We start from the raw sequence: 20,903 nt of genomic DNA, 5'->3' as shown, positions 1-20,903 counted from the left end.
GACAAAGTGAATACAGAGAAGAAGAATATGGAGATGAAAAGCCCTTGCTTCTAGGAGGCTCCCAGAAGAGTAAGGAGGCCAGGCATGGAACAGGAAGAACAGCTGACATCTACAAAGCTCTTAAAACAAGGGAGGAGGTGCCCTTCTAAATATGTTATGCATGCCACTCACATCATCCCAGAGGCCAATGACATTGGCACTCACCGACATTTTATAGGAGAGGAAATGAAAACAAGGGAAGTTAAATGACTTGTTCAAGGAATTGAATAAGAATTCTTTCTTAGAGCCCACACTCTTAACCTCAACAATTATCAACTGTGATTAGATCCCAGGTTAGAAGGGAAATAAAAGATATGCTAATTTGTTCAGCACAACCATATTTCAACATCTCCCCTTTTAGTATATTTCACTTATTGTTTCCAATTATACCAAATATCAATATAGGACAAAAATAACAAATACGTTATGTCATCATGCCACGTATATGTATATATAATATGTATTAGTACTATATAGTTTATATTATATATTGATGCCATATGATGAGATATATGATATGGTATTATATATAATATGATAATGGCACTAATATATAAAAATAATACTTGAATTGTCTTCTAGATTTTTGTTAAAATTAGAATTGTTACAGAAATTGTAAACTATTTTCTCTCCCTCCCTAACCAGATAATAGGCTTCCTGAGGGCAGAGATGAGGACTGGCTTCCTAGTACGTCCCCACTCCCCAGCATCATTCTTGCATATAAGTGGCCCTCAATGAATGTTTGCTGATTGAATAAACACAAGAAATGTAAGTAACTTTCATTCACTCCTATTATACAATCAGTAATCCACTTTTTCATGTAATAAGGAAGCTCAAGGTTCAGTCATTAATTTTAAAAAGATTTTAAATAACCACGATGTTTATTTTTGTATTATAAAAATAATCTCTAAATGTCTTTTTCTATCAGACACTTTCACATGAAAAAAAATTTTAAGTGGCCCATTCGTGTGACATAATCTATACTATAAAGGAAAATTGTCAAGAAAGCATCAAGTCACAGCTGATTTTATGCTTTATAATATTTAAGTGCTCCTTTTTCCAGTAAACATCAACTCTGTGAAAAAGACGTTGTAAAACTGATGTTGTTTTGACAGAAAAGCTGCTTTGGGTTTTGTTTTTTAAGTCTGTGTTTAATATAATACACCAAGAAGCAAGCTGTTCAGCCTCAAGTGACTCTAAAGCATAGCAACAGTATTGTCATTGAGTGGTGACACATCCTCAAGATTAGTAAGTCTGAAAGTATAGAATATATTTGATTTCACACAATCTGTACAATTTAACACAATCTGTACTTTAAGCTCCTGCAGAAATCAAATGTCCTGATAATTGAAGAAACTGTAGACTGAAAATACAGAAAAATAGCTCTCATGAGATCAGCAAGCTGGAAGGAATTCAAGAGGCCAATTAAGTCAGCCTAACTTCATAAAGGAGGAAACGTAATATAAAGGGGAAGTAATGCATGTAAAGTAATAAAATTCATATCTGATGATGATCATCAACATATAATAACAATGATCAATAATAATAATGAGAGGGAGGAATAGAAGGGAGTTGGGAGATTCTGCACAGGTGATAGCTTGGGCATGCCCTTGCTGCCCTCCCTTTCCCAATCCAATCCAACAATCAGCTTCTCCAGAGCTGCTGCTGCTGCTGCTGCTGCTGCTGCTGTTGCTGCTGCTGTTGCTGCAGGAGGCAGGTGGGTCATAGAAGGTGACAGGTAAGAACAGATAGAGCTGGTACAGGATCTTCTGCACTCTGGGATGGACAAGAGCCTGGGAACCAGGTGCAGGCAGCCATGGATCAAAGATCAGGTACAGCATCCAAAAAGAGCTTGGAACAAGGTCTCTAGTTCCAAAGAGTGACAGCTCTGGCTGGCTGCCTTCTTGGTTTCTCAGGACCTGTGAGGGGCTTGAAGGTGGCCTGAGTCCTCTCCACTCCTGAAACTAAAGAATATTGATCTTTGCTGCTTCTCCTGGTGCCTTACAGGGAATTGAACTTTTGAAGTCTGGTATAGAACCAACCCATATAGGCAGAATTAGCTATTCTTAACCACCACTTGCAGCATGGCCACTACTGAAATTAATCCAACAGCTAGATATGACTCACAACAAACGGACAAAGGGAAACAGCCCAGCAAAAAAGATCCAGCAGTTGGCAAGAGGAAGAACAAATACAACCCCCAGAAAAGGTGGCAGCAGTAAAATAAAACTGATTAAAATTGAGACAACAAATCAAAAAAGTAAGAGCATGTATAGAGATATAAAGTTTTCAGATAATTTTGAGAAGATGGTCAATACGGAAACCTAAATTAATAATCAGAAAGATCAAGTGGAAGTAAAAGTAGTTCAAGTTATAGATGATAAAAATAAATGGAAATTATAAAGAAAAACATAATAGACTTAGAAGACAGATCAAGACTTGACATATAAATTATAATAGTCAACACTCAATAGTGCTTACTATGATCCAGGCACTGGTCTAGGCATTTAACATCTTCTTAACAATCCTATCAATTAAGTGCCATTATTATCCTCTGAATGTTTGTGTCCCCTTAAAATTCACATGTTGAAATGTAACCCCCACATGATGCTATTAGAGGTAGAGACTTTGGGAGGTGATTAGGTAATGAGGGCTCTGTCCTCCCGCATAAGATTACTGTCCTTATGAAAGACAAGAGGACAGACTTGTCCTAATAAAAGACAAACTTGAGAAAGCCCATCTGCCCCTTCGACCATGTAAGGACACATAGAAGGTGCCATCTATAAAGCAGAGCCATCCTTCACCAGACACCAAATCTACCATTGCATTATTCCTTTGGACTTCCCAAACTCCAGAGCTATGAACAATAGGTTTCAACTGTTTATAAATTACCCAGTCTAAGGTATTTTGTTATAGCAGTCAAACAGACTAAGACACTCCCATTTTCGAGATGAGGAAATTAAGGCATAAAGAAGTTAAGTCACATGCTTAAGATCTGAACCTAGGCCAGATGGTTCTCGATGTACTAGTAACTGAAGAAGAAGAAAGAACAGAGAGTTACTAGGCAATAATTAAGCAAGAAGAAATTTTCTGACAGCTAGAAAGAGATTTACCTGCAGATTGAAAGTGCTCACTGATTTCTAGGCAGAGAAAGAAAAGGCATATACCCAGACATATGCTGGTAAAATTACTGAGCTACAGAGACAAAAGAGAAAATCCTGTAAGTTTTCAGAAAGAAAGAACAAATTTCTTACCAAAAGAAAATGGAAATTAGACTGACACTACAGTTCTCATTTGAGACACTCAAAGCTAGATATGATGGAATAATCTCTAACAAACCCTGAGAAAAAACAGCCACACCCAAAAATTCTGGTACTGAGTTGAGAGCACATCACTCACCTCGCAGGGTTCAAGAAAGGTATTTGCGGAGATCATGGAATCAGAATATAATCTGAGGAAAACACTTAAAAAGAAAGAGAAAAGGATTCAATCAACAACCTATGAAGCAGAACAGAAACTGAAAGACTCTGAAGGCTTTGAAGATGAATGAAAAGAAGGAGGGAGGAAGAACAGCAGCACTTTCTCAGTGGTACAATGACTAGGATTAGATATTTGAAATTAGAAATAGAGTTTCTTTAAAAAGGAAAGAAATAGTTCAAAGGAAAAGCATCAGGATACTTTGATTAAAAAGTACTAAATTATCTCAGTAAAATCTAGGAGATAGAAAGAGTAGGAGAGAAGGAGCAAAAATTCTAGAGATTTCTAGATGGTGAGATTAAAGTAGGAAGGTAAAATTCATCACAGTCTCATCTAATTGGGGATGGCCTATGAGGGAAACAGGTAAGAGCCTCTTGGTGAGAGGAAAGTTGGATTGGGTATTACAGTAGGGAACCACATGTCTGAGTCTGCAGAATGGGAAAGGAAAAGTACAGTGAATGTCTAAAATAACAGAAAAAAAGGTCATAAAAACAACTTGATCAAATTGACAAAGATAAAGAAAATAAAGTAAAGTAAGTAGTAAAGATAAAGTAAGATGTAAGAAATAACAACAACTGTACTACCATTTATTGCATGACTGTTGTGTGCCAGGCACTGTTTAATACTACATATATTTGATTTCATTTCATTATATCAAATATATACGGCAAATAGCCTACCTCCATTTTGCAGATAAGGCATGAAGTCTAAGAGCTTGGATAACTTCTAAGATCAGACAACTAAGAAATAGTAAAGCCAAGATTCAGGCCTAGGTCCTTCAGATCCCAAATTTTCATCTAACCAGCTTGCTCTGCAGTTTCCTATTTCTAATAACCTGTGCGTTAGTCTTTTTTCCACAGCACTGTCCACTAGATCTTTTTCAAATATTTGAAAAGGAGCTAACATTTACTGAGCACATACTATCTGCCGGAAATGGTAACTGGTGCTAAATGCTTAATTTTCATTAGGTTTGTACCTTCACTGAAACATTTTTCTTGAGCAATTTTTTGTTACAAAAGTTATATGTATTCATTGTACTTCACTGTAGCAGATTAAAAGAGAGAGAGAAGCAAAAGAAGACAATAAACATCATCCATAATCACACCTGCCAAGGGGAGTCCCTATTTTCCAATGATCTTTTGATGTATACAATGAATATTTCATAATTTTGTGTTATATATGTTCTAATGTACTATGAACACCTTTCCATTGTATAAAAATTATTCTGCAACATTATTATTAGTGGTTGCATAGTAGTCTAATGATGAATGAAATCTGAAAGCACCATTATTGATTGATTGATTGCTTGATTTCAGGCACTGTGTTAGGTGCCCGAGATGTCAAGTGAACAAAACAAAATTGTTGCCTTAAGAAGCTTATGTCGTAATGGAGGCTTCAAACACGCAAGTAAATTGTCCTTAACAACCAACATGGTGAGTGTCACAATAAGAATAATCAGTTAGAAGGGGGGTGAGGCACATCAACCAGTCCTGGGGTTCAGGTAAAGCTTCCTGGAAGAAGTGATACTTAACTGAAATCTGAAGGATGGACAGAGTTTAAGGAAATGTATTTGCATGAGTGGGAGCCAGTGGGTAGTGGGGAGGAGAAGGAAGAGAATGATATGGTAAGAATGGGATTTCGGGGGAAGATTATTCCTAATGGAGAAAATTGCATGTGCAAAGGTGTAAAGCAAGCATACATCACCACATGCATCACGTGCAGTCACAGTGATTCAGTGTGACCGGAGGGTTGGGTGGGAAGTGGCACATGTCAGCTTGGACCACTTCATAAGAAGCCTTTTAAGCTAGAATAAATAGAGATCATTTACTTAAAGGATAGCCTAGGGAAATAGAAAGGTAATTATGGATAGGATACCAGAGAGGGAGATGGAAAATTGGGAGAAGGCAGCACCTGAGAATCCAGAGAGAGCAGAGTTTCAGGAAGTTGTGATTGGTGTCAGCAATGTCAAATGCCTTGGAGGGTCTGAAAACTACATGTTGGAATTATAGATTAAGTCCTTGGTGACCAACTCGAGAGTGATTTCTCTGGTCCAAATCCAGAATGAAGTGGCATTAGGGGTGAATGAGAGGGTCCAGAATGAAGTGGCTTTAGGGGTGAATGAGAGGGGAGGAAAGAAGAGGAAGAGAGCAGACTCTACCCTTAAGGAGTCTGGCTGGAAGGACATTTTGTGAAAATGACAGAGGCTTACAGTAGGTTTGTTACTTTTTGTTGTTGTTGTTGTTGTTGTTGTTCGTTTGTTTAGTTTGGTTTTTTACTGGTGGATATTTGAAAATATTTACAAACTGAGGGAAGGAGGGAAAAGGATGTGTTGAGTAAGGAAGGTAGAAAATATGTGAGAGAGGGGTAAAAGTGCCAAAGCAATGTCTCCAGGAAGGACAGAGCCAACTAGGAGCTACAGCAAGGCCAAAGGCTCAGCAGCATTGATAAACGGGTAGGCTCCTCCCCTAAGAAAAGAGAGAGGCAGAAGGAGGCTGGAGTCATTAACCATGATCACAAAACAGAGTTAGGCCGATACATGGTTTTCCCACTGCAGGGAAACTATACCACCCACCTGGGATTGAAAATACTATTATCAGCCAGTCCACTAGTTAAGGCACTAACTAGAGTATTGTGAAGGAACATAAGATGCTGTCCCTTCGAGGGACTTTGACTCATAAAAATATGAAGACTTTTGGCAATTCCTATATTTGTAAGATACAATTTTATTTCTTAAACTTTTACAAATGAATTATCAGAGCTTCCAAAAAATGAATATCACCTTCATTAACACATTTATTTAAGCTATTTTTATTGACAAATGGTATCTAATTAAACTAAATAACTTCTGCACAGCAAAAGAACCCATCATCAGAATGAACAGGCAACCTACAGAATGGGAGAAAAATCTTTGCAATCTACCCATCTGACAAAGGTCTAATATCCAGAGTCTACAAAGAACTCAAACAAATTTGCAAGAAAAAAAAAATTTAAAAATGGGCAAAGGACATAAATAGACATTTCTCAAAAGACATGCATGCAGCAAGCGAACATGAAAAAAAGCTCAACATCACTGATCATTGGAGAAATCCAAATCAAAACCACAATGAGATGCTATCTCACGGCAGTCAGAATGACTATTATTAAAAAGTCAAAAAACAACAGATGCTGGCAAGGTTGCAGAGAAAAAGGAACGCTTTTACACTGTTGGTGGGAGTGTGAATTAGTTCAACCACTGTGGAGACAGCGTGGTGATTCCTCAAAGACTAGAGGCAGAAATACCATTTGACCCAGCAATCTCATTACTGGGTAATATCCAAAGGAATATAAATCATTCTATTTTAAAGATACACGCAAGCATATGTTCACTGCAGCACTATTCACAATAGAGAAGACATGGAATCAACCTAAATGCCTGTTAATGATAGACTGGATAAAGAAAATGTGGTACATATACACCATGGAATATTATGCAGCCATAAAAAGGAACGAGATCATGTCCTATGGATGGAGCTGGAAGCCATTATCCTCAGCAAACTAATTCAGGAACAGAAAACCAAACACCGCATGTTCTCACTTATAAGTGGGAGCTGAATGATGAGAACACATGGGCACATCAGGGGGGATGACACACACTGGGACCTACTGGGGGGTAGAGGGAGGGAGAGCATCAGGAAGAATGGCCAATGGATGCTGGGCTTAATACCTAGGTGATAGGATGATCTGCGCAGGAAACCATCATGGCACACATTTACCTAAATAACAAACCCGCACATCCTGCACATGTGCCCCTGAACTTAAAATAAAAGTTGAAGAAAGAAAATAAATAATAAAAATAAATTATTTTTTTTGTTCACAGGCATTAAATTAGCATTTTTAAAGTTATAAGTACTTCATGGCATCAGTTATAAAATACATAATGCATTTAACACATTCCTTTCCAAAATCTTCTTTAACAGTTAGTTATAATTTAAATATGCTAGATAACAGATTAGTGAACAAAAAATGTTTTATTTAAGAAATGTATTTTGTGTTTGTAGGATTTTTTTCAGTAAAGTTACTGAATTGCACAGCAATTCTGAAGTAAATTCTGTGGGCATAATTTTAATCCAAAAGACTGATGACCTGGATAAAGTGCAATAGTCTAGACCAAGTAGTTACACATATTATATTACGGTAATCAGCCACACACTTTATTCATATATAAAGACCATCTATACATCACACAGTCTGGCATATGATAAGTGATCAAAAACCATTGGTTAAATAAATGGAGCCTGAGCATTCATAAATATTGCCTCTTTTAAATGCACTCATAGGATAGCCTGCCTAAAAATAACTTTAAAATTTTTATCAGTTATTCTAGTGCAATATAAGCTTAAATGTTCTTACCAATTCTCATTTTTACTTTGGCCAATAACATGACATGGGGAAGATAGATATTTTTCAAAGGCTGTAATGGATTTGCATATTTAGTGTTTGATGAACAAAATTCAATTGTTTCTCCAAAAGTTAGCATCTATTAAAAAAAATTGTAATGAGCAATTAGTTGATGTGGTTTGGAATAGGAAGAAAGAGAGAAAAGTAAGTTTCTATGTCTTGTGGACACAAAAGGATTCTCACCTGTTCAGTTAGAATGCGATGAGCCCGAGTCAACAAATTTAATTTTCCTGTTTTTGAAAAGGGAGATTCCTTGAATTTCTCAGCTTTGGTTAAGTCATCCAGCAAAACTAGGCTTCTTGCCAGGGTTAGCCGTGATTGAGGAGAAATAAATTCATTTCCTTCCAGCAAATGTATTATATCCTATTAAAATAAAATTATTCATTTTGATAGTACTGTTTCCAATTCACTGAAACAAGAGCTGGTCATGTTAATTGTTATGCATTCAGTACCTAATGGAATTTGAAATTCTCTCCTTTTGTTCTAACTGGAATCCCTCCCTGACTATAAATATGAACAAAGTTTCCTTTCTACCTGAAGGTTTGTTATGATGTCTGCCTTTAAATGCTTTTCTTGTAGGCCAAGAATTACAGCTTGCGTCAAGAATTCAGCCTGCAGTTCCGTGTCGCCTGCACTTTTTGCCTCCATACACACTTCATTGATGAGGCTCAGGCAATCTGTCATATCATCCTCTAAAATAAACAAATGTGGTTATTTAAAATGCATTGAGAAAGTAAGAAGTTATACATGTGTAATAGCCCCAATTTTCATCACTGAAATATTGTATAATATCAAAGAACAGGGCAGTATATTAAGATGGAAAACAGACTCTGCATGAAACATGGAAAATAAATGTGTTGTACTTTGTGGGAAAGTACTTTAGGATTTTCCAGTGCTCCAAAAATGATGATATCGCATGAGATAATTTAATTTGGAAGATGGATAGAAATGAGTAAATAGATAGGTATACAAATAAATAATGATTAATCACTCCAAGAACTAACATTTACATGTGCCAAGCTGTGATCTAAGACAGTATGAATTTAACCCACTTAATTCTGACAATAATCCTAGAAAGTAGGTACAATCATCTCCATTTTACAGGGTAGGAAACTGAGTAAGGGGGATTTAAGAGACTTGGCTAAGAAAGGCTTGGCAAGGAAGTGGTGGATCCAATATTTGAACCCAAGTGGGTTGGCTCCAGTAATCTGCGCTCTTCGCTCCTACACTAGTTGCCTTCCCAGATGACAAGAAGACCTGGGCATTCGTATTTTGAAATTGCTTTACCTGTTTTGCATAAATTAGTAAAATATATGCCACTTTCAATGATACAAAGAGCTGTTAAAAATATTCTTATATATTAATAACCTGAATTTTTAATTCTATAAGCAGATTAAGCTAGAAAGTTATAAAACGTTAACATAATAAAATACATCCCAATAAACCCCTTTTCACCTATGTAAAATTAATTTTTATGAAAACATTGATTAAGCAAATGTTTGTACCTTTCATAATTCCAATGCCATGAATCTGTGCAACAAACGCAGTCACCAATGCTAAGCAGCACCTCAACCACAGATGAATGTTGAAATATTCTCGGGCATTTAGGGAAATAGGATCTAAAAACTCATTGTCATCTTTATTTTCAGTGGCCTAAACAATATTAAAATGATGGTTATCTTTCCATTTAATAATGTCAAGGTTCTAAACTAAGACTAAATGTAAGTTTAAAAGGCATCTGGTATAATTCCACAGTATTAAAATTTTTAATTTAGAAATGATTCTTGCACATTCTATAAAATATAAAAAATATTCAAAACAAAATCACCCACAATCCAACAATCCTCTATTAACATTTTAGCATATTGCTTTTCAACTTTCCTTTTCTCTCTGTACCCATTGTTGAAAAATAGTTTTGCAGTGTGAATGTCTCACTGCAAATTATATTATCAGCAGTTTCTATGTCATGAAAAGTTTTTGTAAATGTCATTTTAAGAGCTAAAAAATAAATAATATTCACTAATATTCATTTAGTTATTATGTGTCAGGTACTGTGCTACATGCTTTGTATATATTATCTCATTTAACCCTCCTAACAGCCAAAGAGGTATTATAATCATTTCCATTTTACAGTTGGGAGAACTGAGACCTAGGAAGGTTAACTATCTTGCCTAAACACTGTCATATTTTGATGGAGGTGGGATTCCAACCTGTGTCTTCCTGACTTTAGAGTGCACAGTCTTAATCCACTGTGTCATGTTACTGTATGCTGCTCATATTCCAAACAGGTACTGTAATTAATTTTCCACCCTCAATATTACACTTTACAAAGAGGTGACAAATGTCCAGAGCTACTGAGAGCTAGGAGAGATGTGCAAAGAAAGCTATTTCTGGGGGAGTAGAGTCCATCGTAGACACTGGGAACTTTAAAATCATTTAGAACCGCCATTTGTTCTAAGTATTTCCTGCTATGCATTTCTGACGGCTCCTCGTGTACAACCAATCAGCAACACATGCTAGCCAGGAGTAGCTAATGGGGCCTAAAGGGGCTCCAATGCGGGTGGGTAGTACAGGAAGAGTAGGGCAAGCTGTTCCCTGGAAACAAGGGTAAGCAGTCAACAGGCCTGGCACCGTGGCTCACACCTGTAATCTCAGCACTTTGGGAGGCCAAGGCAGGTGGATAACCTGAGGTCAGGAGTTCGAGACCAGCCTGACCAATATGGTGAAACTCTCTAAAAACACAAAAATTAGACAGGCATAGTGGCAGGCGCCTGTAGTCCCAGCTACTCTGGAGGCTGAGACAGGAGAATTGCTTGAATCCAGGAGGCAGAGGTTGCAGTAAGCCGACATTATGCCACTGTATTCCAGCCTGAGCGACAAAGCGAGACTCCGTCTCAAAAAACAAACAAAAAAAAAAAAAAACAAAAAAGTAAGCAGTCGACAGAGGCCCGCAGCGAGCACAGTGATTCGAATGGGCACAAGAAGTACTCAAAGAGTCTAGTATGTAGATTAGCAATACAGAAAAAAATGCCCATCAGTATAACTTAATCACTCAATGCTCAGATTTCCTGTCACTAATGAAAAGACAGGTCACATTAATTTCAATCAGGGTTTCTCAACCTCAGCACTACTGACCTATTTTGGGCCAGGTAACTGCTGTGGAGGGCTGTACTGCAGATTATAGGAAGTTTAGCAACTTCCCTGGCCTCTACCTAGTAGATGCCAGTAGCACCCCTCTCCATCCAGTTGTGACAACCTAAAATATCTCCAGACATTGCCAAATTTCCCCCAGGAGGCAAAATCACCCCCAATTGACAATCATTATTCTAAGTCAATTTTTAGAGTTAGATTGCTTTTAGCATTTTTATTGCTTTCAATATAGTAAGAAATGAGTCTCTACTGAGGACAATTAGTTTTGCTAATTTGTAATGATGCTAGATATTAGCGATTTTATTAGTAATGCTTGAAATAATGAGCAAGGGTTCTATGTGATGAATCTGAATTTATATTTCAGTCCTAAACAATCCTGTATTATTAAATTACTTGGTCTTATCAAAGCCTAATCAGAGAATACGTGACATCAGTTGTCAGATTTGAGAGCTTAAATGGAAGACTCTAACTATGAGGAATCCAAAGCAAGAAACAGCACAGGTATCTGACTGGCAATGCTAAGGCAATAGATTCAAAAGCGGAATGAGGAGCAAGTCTTGGGAAACAACTTTATTTGCTAGGTAGATCAAAGCTAGATTAATATGATGGTACATCTGGGGCTTTGGATGGGACTTTAGTAATTATTATATCCCAATTCCATCAGTTCACAAATGAGATTATAAGTTTTTTTAAATTAAGAGATTTGTCCAAAGTAAGCCAATAAATAAATAGCATTAATAGGACCTAAATCTTTTTACGCCAAATTCAATGTTTTTTCTACTTTACTCCTTTGCTTCATCTAAATAATTAGACAATTTCCTAGCATGCCGATAGTTCTTATATGATAAGTATTGTAAGCACAGACATTAAGTCATACTTACAGAAGTTCCTGGAGAGGCAGGATTCTCTGTGTCATCCTGTACTACCTTCTTTTTAAAAAGTTTTGAATCCTGGAGAAGTGTAAGTGTAGAAAATACTATTGCAGCACTAAAATAGAGAATATATTTTAAATGTTATCAGTATTATATTTGTGGCATCTGTATGTTATTTCCTAAATCTCTTTCTCCAAAAAACATCCTCACACGCCCCCCCCCCCCAAAACCCCCAAAACTGTCAGGTGCCATTTCTGCAGGCCTTAATAGCACCCTGGTCTTAACCACACACTAGTACTTGTCATATTTCATTGTCTGAGTATTGCTTCATAGCTAATTTGTCTTATTCCCTATTGAAATCCAGCATCTAGCATAGTGACTGAGACATAATAGAAACTAAAAAATATTTTTAAATGAGTGAATAGAAGAATAAAGGAGTGACGTTTCCAAGATCTAAAACAAAATGTATTGGCAATCTCATTTTAATATTTTGTATTTTATGTACATCAGAACGTGATTCTCCAGCTTTCTGAGGTTATGGAACTGTGTTACCTAATGCTATTACACTTAGAAACTCAAGCTAAATTATTGCTTAATCTGTGTCTAGCAGCGCCAGAAAGGAAATGTACTCTATCAAAAAAATGGAGACCAGGAGTTAAGAATTCTTTACTTCCTGTTGCTCCATGCATAAATTTGTCTGCATTTTAAGCCATTATATCCTCCTCCCCTATAGAATAGTAAATTTAACATTGGCATCACACTTCTTCAAAATATTTTAATGGTATATATTAAGAGCCATCTTCTTTTGAAAATGTGTTCCAAAACAAAATTCAAAATACAGAACATTCTGTATGTGTGAAGATGCTCATCATACACACATCAAAAAAAAAAAAAAAAAAAAAAAAAACTGGATGAAGGCCTATGGACAATATGACAATATATCCATCCAATTTCCCCATTTAACAGCTCCACTTGAAAAGTTAATCGACAGTCACATTTAACAAGTGTTATGAGTTGAATTTTGTCTCCCCAAAAGGTATGTTGAGGTCCTAAGCCCCCGTACCTCAAAATGTGACCTTACTCGGAAATAAGTTCGTTACAGAAGCAACCAAGTTAAAATGAGAACATTAGGCTGGGTCCTAATCCAATATGACTGGTGTTTCTATAAAAAGGGAGGTTTGGGCCGGGCACAGTGGCTCACACCTGTAATCCCAGCACTTTGGGAGGCCAAGGCGGGCAGATCACGAGGTCAGGAGATCGAGGCCATCCTGGCTAACATGGTGAAACCCCGTCTCTACTAAAAATACAAAAAAATTAGCCGGGAGTGGTGGCGGCGCCTGTAGTCCCAGCTACTCGGGCGGCTGAGGCAGGAGAATCGCTTGAATACAGGAGGCGGAGGTTCCAGTGAGCCGAGATCGCGCCATTGCACTCCAGCCCGACGACAGAGTGAGACCCCGTCTCAAAAAATAAAAAGGGGGGGTGGAAATTTGGACATAGACAGACATGCACGGAGGGAAGCTGATGTGAAGACATACAGGGAGAAGACGGCCATGCAGCAGGACTGATGCACCTACAAGCCGAGGAACGCCAAGGACTGCCGGCAAATGCCAGAAGCCGGAAGAGGCAAGCAAGGATTCTCCCCTAGAGCCACCAGAACAAGTGTGGCCCCATTGACACCTTGATTTCAGAAGTCTTGCCTCGAGGACTGTCAGACAATGAAATTCCTAGCTTTTAATCACCCAGTTTTTGGTACTTTACTACAACAGTCCTAGGAGACCAGTAACAGCAAGTTAAAAGCAGATCCCCCTCGCTTCCGTCTCCTCCACCCAAACCCACTCCTCATCCGCGTCCTCCATCCCACAGGCAGAACCCAGTAGTTGCCATGGCTTCCTCTCTGTGACTCGCACTTTACATTCAATCCATCAACAGGCTTCGCCTTCCAAATAGGGCTTCCTCATCTCCTCCACTGCTAATGCCTTCATCCAAGCCGCCATCATCTCCAGGCTGGATGACCATAGTAGCTTCCTAACCAGTTTCCTGCTACCACTCTTGCCCTTGCAGTCCTGGTCTCCATACAGCACCCACAGTGATTTCTTCAAGCTGTAAATCAGATTTACACATTCCAGGGCCCTCCCAATCCCCAGGCTGCAGTCCGTGCTCCCTCCTCCTTTGGATCAGTCACTGAGATTCTGGTGCAGTGTATGTTCACCTTCATCAGTGCTCATGGATCCTGTAAGAAGGCTCTCAGAATGGGTACATATGCTCAGTGTTTAAATTACATTTCTAAAGCCTATATTTTTGGTCAATATGTTATATTAAAAACTGAAAATATTGTGCTAACATTAGGCACAGAAATGGTCTTTTTTCCCCAAAATCCTTAAAAAAAAAATCATAACTGGTATTTACCAAGTGTTTCCCACCTGACAGGTACTCTATTAAGCACTTTCTGTGAATAAATTCATTCACTCCGCACCACAAGCCTACAAGGAATATAAATACAAGTTGAGTATCCCACATCCAAAAATTAAAAATTATTCAAGATCTAAAGCTTTTTGAGTGCTGACATGACACTCAAAATAAATGCTAGTCAAGGCATTTCAGATGTCAAATTTTCAGATTTGGGATGCTCAACTAGAATAATGCAAATATTCCAAAATCCCCCCCAAAAATCTGAAATCTGAAATATTTCTTCCCTCAGGCATTTCGGATAAGGGATACTCAACATGTACTATTATCATCCCTATTTTCCAGATTAGAAAATGAAGACACAGAAATGTTAAATAATTTGATTCAAGTCACATAGTTAGAAAGAGGGGCCAGGTTCAAAACTCAGGCAATCAGCCCCTGAGCCTCCATTCGTTATTCCATGACACCATCTCTGTCTTTTCACAGTTTCTAACAAGTTTGGTTTTGTTGAATTTTTGCTATCCATATAGAGTTAGTGCCATATTTATGGCTGTTATATAGTCACTGTTGACTGTACCTTTCATCAATATCAATGGTCCTCTTGGTGCAGTTCAATGCTTTTTGCCTTGCATCCTACTTAGCATAATACTGATATTGCCATCTTTGTTTCTTTACCTTTTCTTAGTATCTTTGATAACTAAAAAAATCCTTTTAGTTTTAAAGATGTCTGGACCATTTTTGACAGTGATTTATAGTTCAATTTTATATTTACTACTTTGAGTAGCGTTCTTTTTCTGTTCTAAGAAAAGCATCAAACATCTCATCCTTCTGGGACATTATTCTCCTTCTTTTGCCTACCCCCTCTTCTTAGTTCTTAGTGAGGGCTTCCATATTCTTTCATGACCCTGCCTCCTTGGCCATGGTGCTTGGGACCAGGGATGAGCACATGAGCCAAGCTGGGCCAGTCAGCTTCCCTGGTATCTGAACCTGAAGCAAGAGACAGTCTTGTGCTCTCTCTGTGGTAAATTTGGGAGCATTCGAAGTCTTGATCTAGTGGCAGACATGTATCCAGCACTGTAGAGGAGGCCAACCTGATCAAATAAAGCTAACACATAAGGCTGAAAGAAAGAAGATGGAATGAGGTGATTCCAGGAGCACTCAAGCCTTTGCTCTCAGTAAACCCTCAGGCCCATCCTTACATCTGTCTTCACCAGCTTTGTAGTCACATGAATCAGAAAGTTTCCCCTTTTGGCTGATTTGGCAGAAGTTGGGATTCTGTCACTTGCAACCAAAACATCCTCACAAATCCAGTGTGTTTCAACAATTTTACATTTATGGGCATAATAAACATGCCTTGTTTTCTTCTATTATTTTATGCTTTCTGAGTGTATTCTTCCTTTTTCCTTTCTTTTGTGTCTTCTGCCATAAGACTATTTCCCTTTTATTTTCCACACTGATTTGAAATATATATATTCTGGTTTAGATTCTAATAGCAGTTATGTTTAATATTTTCCAAAACACACTTCTCCATTAATCCATCTTAAAAACATAATTTCTCTACTCTGCTTCTCTATTTCTCAATGCATAAAATGAACCAACATATTTTGATTCCCTACATATAGGATGAAGAATTTCATAATTTTTAATTACCCTATCTCTCCCACATCCACTTGGTTATTATAATCTGATATATTATCCCCAGGTCATTGTTAGTTATCTTTATACTTTATCACCTTTTTCAGGAATTAGTTTTGACATCTGTTTTCAGTTATGCAAACTTACCATTATTTACACTGAGCCCAAACTAGCTCCAGTACCCACCACTAGTCATTTTTACAGAATCACTGCCTCATTCCTCAGTCTTAACTATGAGACAGATCTCTTCTGTTGGCTGGAGTAGTTCCTTAAGCCCCTGCACAGTATTAGGGTACCTGCCCAGGTTTTTGGATGGTGAATCCCTTCTGAGTTATGTGCTTAGAAGGTAGAGGGACCACTCTTCTTTCCTGGCCCACGATGCTGCTCCTTTCAGGGAATAAAGTGGATGTAGATGATCCCTTGTGGTTCTGACTCCATCTTCATCTACGGGTACCATTTGAAAAAAAGTTTTCCCATTTCTTACAAAAGTTGAATTACTATGCTTAGTTTTCAATTCTATTAAAGCTTTTGTATTTTTCTATCTCCGTGGGGCAACATGTCTTTCAATGGGAAGTTGGTAGAGAACCTATCAGGGAATACTACCCCAATGCTATTTTTCAGGTAGAAATCTGGACCTCATTCATTGCTTTAACTTCACTTTGTAAGTGGATAAATATTTTTCCAGGTGTATACATACTAGTTATAATTTCTTCTTTTTGATGAAAAGTTTATGGTATTTGACCATTTATCAAGTGTCTTTTTATCAATTTTATCAGCAATTTTATGTAAAAATGAAAGGAACTATTTGTCATATTTACTGGAAGTAAAGTCTTGTTTTTCCATGTATTGTTGGTGTAATTGTTTTTGTTGTTATTATACTTATAAAAATTAAAATATTTCACAGATTAAATCAGTTGACATTTTTCTTTGTAGTCAGTTGTAATTTTAGAAATACATCTTTCTAGAGATTCTCTTATTTAATTGTACTTTTTTCTACTTAAAAAAAACTTTTTAGTTCATGTAAAATAACCTAATTTTTAAGAATTCATACACTGGAGAGAGAGAGGTCAAATCCCACTTTTGCCATATATTAACTGTGTGATCTTAGGAACCCCAATTATCAATCTCATCATCTATAAAGCGGTAATGATGATAATAACAGTGCAAACTTCATGACATGGGATTATTATAAGGATTAAATAAGATCCTTTCATAAAATAAAGATCTTATTTAATCCTATAATAATCCAAAAGTACATATTGAGCATCTGCTATGGGCCAGGAAGAAATCTAGGGGCTATGAATACAGTAGTAAAGAAGACAAACAAGAATCTCTGCCTTCATGGAGCTGACATTCTAGTAAGCATGGAGTGTGCTTAGCAAATAGGAGTGCTTGGCAAACAGAGGCACATAATGCATGCTAGCCATTATCATTATTAGTGTATTGAATTGCCCAGGAGAGGTGGGGAGAGACTAAATTGATTTTTTTTTTCTAATTTGTTAACATCCCAATCTCTTAGCAGTTACTGAATTTTAAACTCTCAAGATTTTGCTGAGCCATTAAAATGGTTTAGATATTTGTAGAACATTTTCTAAGATACCGTAATTAACTTATTTTTTATTTAAAATAAAACTAACCAAGAAAATAACAACAACAACAACACACATAGCATGGAGACAGTGTGTGCACAGGAAACGTGCCCTCCCCACACTCTTCCTCCCTCAAGGCTACACACATTTCAGAGGCACCTCATTTACTCAGTAGCTTCCAAGGCTAACTCAGCATGGCTGATAGAAAACCCTGGAAAAAGAAAATGGTACCCATTCCATTCTTCTCATTTTGAAACCCAAATTCTGATTTTAAGAGAAACAAGCTGTGAGGTTTGGCATCTTGCTAACCCAGAAACTTAATGAATAAAACATAAGACAAACAGTATGTCCAAATCCACTTGGTACTGCTCAGTTGCAGAATGGAAAATTTCTTGTTTCTCCACTACACTAGACAGATAGAAAGTATGCAAGGATTACCTACTGCCAACAGTCTAAAATCCCAAAAGAAAATTTCATTCTGACACAAAATTAAAAGGCCCAAATATTTTTCCATTTAAACAATAGATTAAATATAAAGGAGAATAGGAAAGAACACTTATTAAAACAAACCCCACAGGATTTTGAAAGAAAGAGGCAGCCCTAGAAGAAGTAGAAATACAATTTGAATAACTTTGATCCCATTTATTTCTTATTAACATTCATTACAAAAATGGTCAGTTTGTTCTCATAAAATCTATGCGGCTCACTCTACCTGTCACCCTAGGGAACGTGCCTTTCAATTTCTTTGACACATAATTTTATTAGAAGTATCATGAAATGTCAAGCTAACCATCATTTGGAAAAGGGACTGTCCAACACTCTCAGCAGTGCCCAAACAGAAGCTCACAGGGGGTAAAGTTCACATGAGAAAAACTCATTCATCTTGACAGTAGGCTTCCCCTAAATGACAACTCTGCTCCAAAAAGGCAATAACATCAAAGTTTTCTGCAGGTTTGTCCCAAGGGCCAGGTTCATGTATTTAAAATAGGAGCTATTCTGATATACTTGCACGCTATTTGCATATGTCTATCTGGTTTTCAAATTAAAGTTCTATTATGACAGTCCTTTCTATGGCCATTTTGTAATTTTTAGTTTCTCATTTCATTCTTCCTCCCTAAAAAGAATAAAAACCACTCATATCCTTCATACCAAAAGGGTATAGGATACACAGAGAGCTGCAGAAAGAATGAAGGTAAATGATAAATATTTTCTAGGGCTGCTGTTGCTCTCCGACACATAGTTTAGAAAAAAAAAAAAAAGTTCTATAGAGAATTATATAGTAAAAATTTATTCTCCCTTCAAACTCCAATGGGGAAAATGGTATGTTATTATGCTAAGCCTATTCTACCATCAACTATCATATGTCCTTAAAGATAGCTATACATGTGACAATATTCTAAGCCAGTGGTTCTCAAGTTTTTTATTCTCAGCACCTCTTTATACCTCTAAAAATTATTGAGAACCCAAAAGAGCTCCATCAACATTTGCCAACATTAGAAATTCAGCTAAAATTGTCTTAGTTTCCTTAACATTAAATCCTCTTCAAATAAAAATAGTAAACCTATTACATGTTAACATAAATAAAATATTTTATGCAAACAATTACATTTTCAAAAAAGTTCATGAGAAGAATGCCATGGATCTCTCTAATGTCTGGTTTAATAAAAAACAAACTACCAAGTGGCTAGACATGGTGGCTCATGCTTGTAATCCCAGCACTTTGGGAGGCCAAGGCAGGTGGATCACTTGAGGTCAGAAGTTTGAGATCAGCCTGGCCAACATGGTGAAACTCCACCTCTACTAAAAATACAAAAATTAGCCATGCGTTATAGTGTGCACCTGTAGTCCCAGCTACTCAGGAAGCTGAGACAGGAGAATCGCTTGAACCCAGGAGGCAGAGGTTGCGATGAGCTGAGATCCTGCTCAAGACTCTGAACACACACACACACACACACACACACACACTCACCCTTACTTAACACAAGATTGTTCATATCTTTTTCTACACTCAGTCTTTTGTAAAATATTGTTTTGGCTGAAGTGTATGAAGATTAGGAGTCACGCAGTCATTGGAAATGGGAGAAGTACGTTAACAGCTGCTTCAAATAACTGTTTTAATATTCTTCTTTGATACTACACCAACGTAGTATCAAAGTGACAATTATCATGTGATAAGTGATAGGTTTTTTTTAAAGTTTGTTGCAATGTAGAATCTAATACCACATATTGATGAACTTTTCCTACTTTGTTCCATTAAAATCTACTGCTCTATCTTGTTCACTGGGATTTTGTAACATGCATCAGTCATTTAGGAACTATTGTCTCCCTGAGTTATATAGATCCGCCAAATGTTGAAGCATTTTATTATGCAATATTTTAAAAAGTCATGTTTTTAGTATTTCTACCAGTCTGACAGAAAAAAATCTAAACATTAGAAAATTGTCAAGCTTGTGGTGGCTCGTACAAGTCTCCCAAACTTCTAGTTTTCCTGTGAAAGTTTAAATTCTATCATTGGCAACAAATACTATCAGTTCTTTCCCTAGAAGTGGCATACTCACTTTGCTCATTTTCAATAAAATGTTTGCCAAATACTCAAGTCTGAATAACCACAGTTTGTCCGTTGTTTTTCCAGTGAAAATGGTATTCCATGTAGAAAGCAGCCTGTCCAACTCTCAATTCAATCACACACATTCTTCTTCAAGTCAACCATCAGCTTTCATAAGCAGCAGACATACCTAGGCATATTTTCCCTATAATATTCCCATAAGATGTTAAAAATACATATCCAAGGAGAGAGACTTACAAGCGCAAGATTTTACTACCTCACCAGGGGCATTCTTAAGTGAAACTGGCATTTTTTTAAATTACAAGTGTGCAGGAGTGAAGACAGCAATGACTACTAGTACAGTTTGGGGCTGCTGCTTTGATTCATGGTGAGGCGCCAGAAGTCTTATCATTGTTGCTTCTGCAGCATCAACGTGAAAGACACAGTGAAGAAGGAAAATGCCGTCTTAGTTTTATTCATATGGTTCTGACCTCATGTACACCCCTACGCCCAGGGGGTCTGGGAGACACCCCCAGAGATCTGCAGAGCACACTTTGAGAATCACTGTTCCAAACATTCCTTACAGATTTTCATCACTGCTTAAAAACTACAAAAACTTATAAATCTCCCAACACTTCTGCTGTCATCTAGATTTAGATGTGGTTAGTCATGGAACAGTCTTTAGTCAAAGCTTGTGGGCTTATACTGATGAGATGATTATATGTTTCCAATCAAAGCAAACGAGGATTTCTG

At 37.2% G+C, this 20,903-nt stretch overlaps 1 protein-coding gene across 3 annotated transcripts in view; it reads right to left on the bottom strand.

The window, feature by feature from the left end:
- The window catches only part of CFAP54 (cilia and flagella associated protein 54), a 370,431-nt gene that overhangs the window by 128,365 nt on the left and 221,163 nt on the right, over positions 1 to 20,903 (bottom strand). For all 3 annotated transcript variants that reach the window (XM_017946132.3, XM_021922809.2, XM_021922810.2), the window contains 5 exons: positions 11,985 to 12,090; positions 9,459 to 9,606; positions 8,488 to 8,645; positions 8,137 to 8,316; positions 7,906 to 8,032 (listed from right to left, as the gene is read on the bottom strand). In XM_017946132.3, coding sequence (XP_017801621.3) covers positions 7,906 to 8,032; positions 8,137 to 8,316; positions 8,488 to 8,645; positions 9,459 to 9,606; positions 11,985 to 12,090 — 719 coding nt within the window. The remainder of the gene's footprint in view (positions 1 to 7,905; positions 8,033 to 8,136; positions 8,317 to 8,487; positions 8,646 to 9,458; positions 9,607 to 11,984; positions 12,091 to 20,903) is intronic.

Source organism: Papio anubis, chromosome 9 (assembly GCF_008728515.1).
Source record: "Papio anubis isolate 15944 chromosome 9, Panubis1.0, whole genome shotgun sequence".
NCBI lineage: Eukaryota > Metazoa > Chordata > Mammalia > Primates > Cercopithecidae > Papio > Papio anubis.
This window is presented reverse-complemented; position numbering and strand designations above follow the sequence as displayed.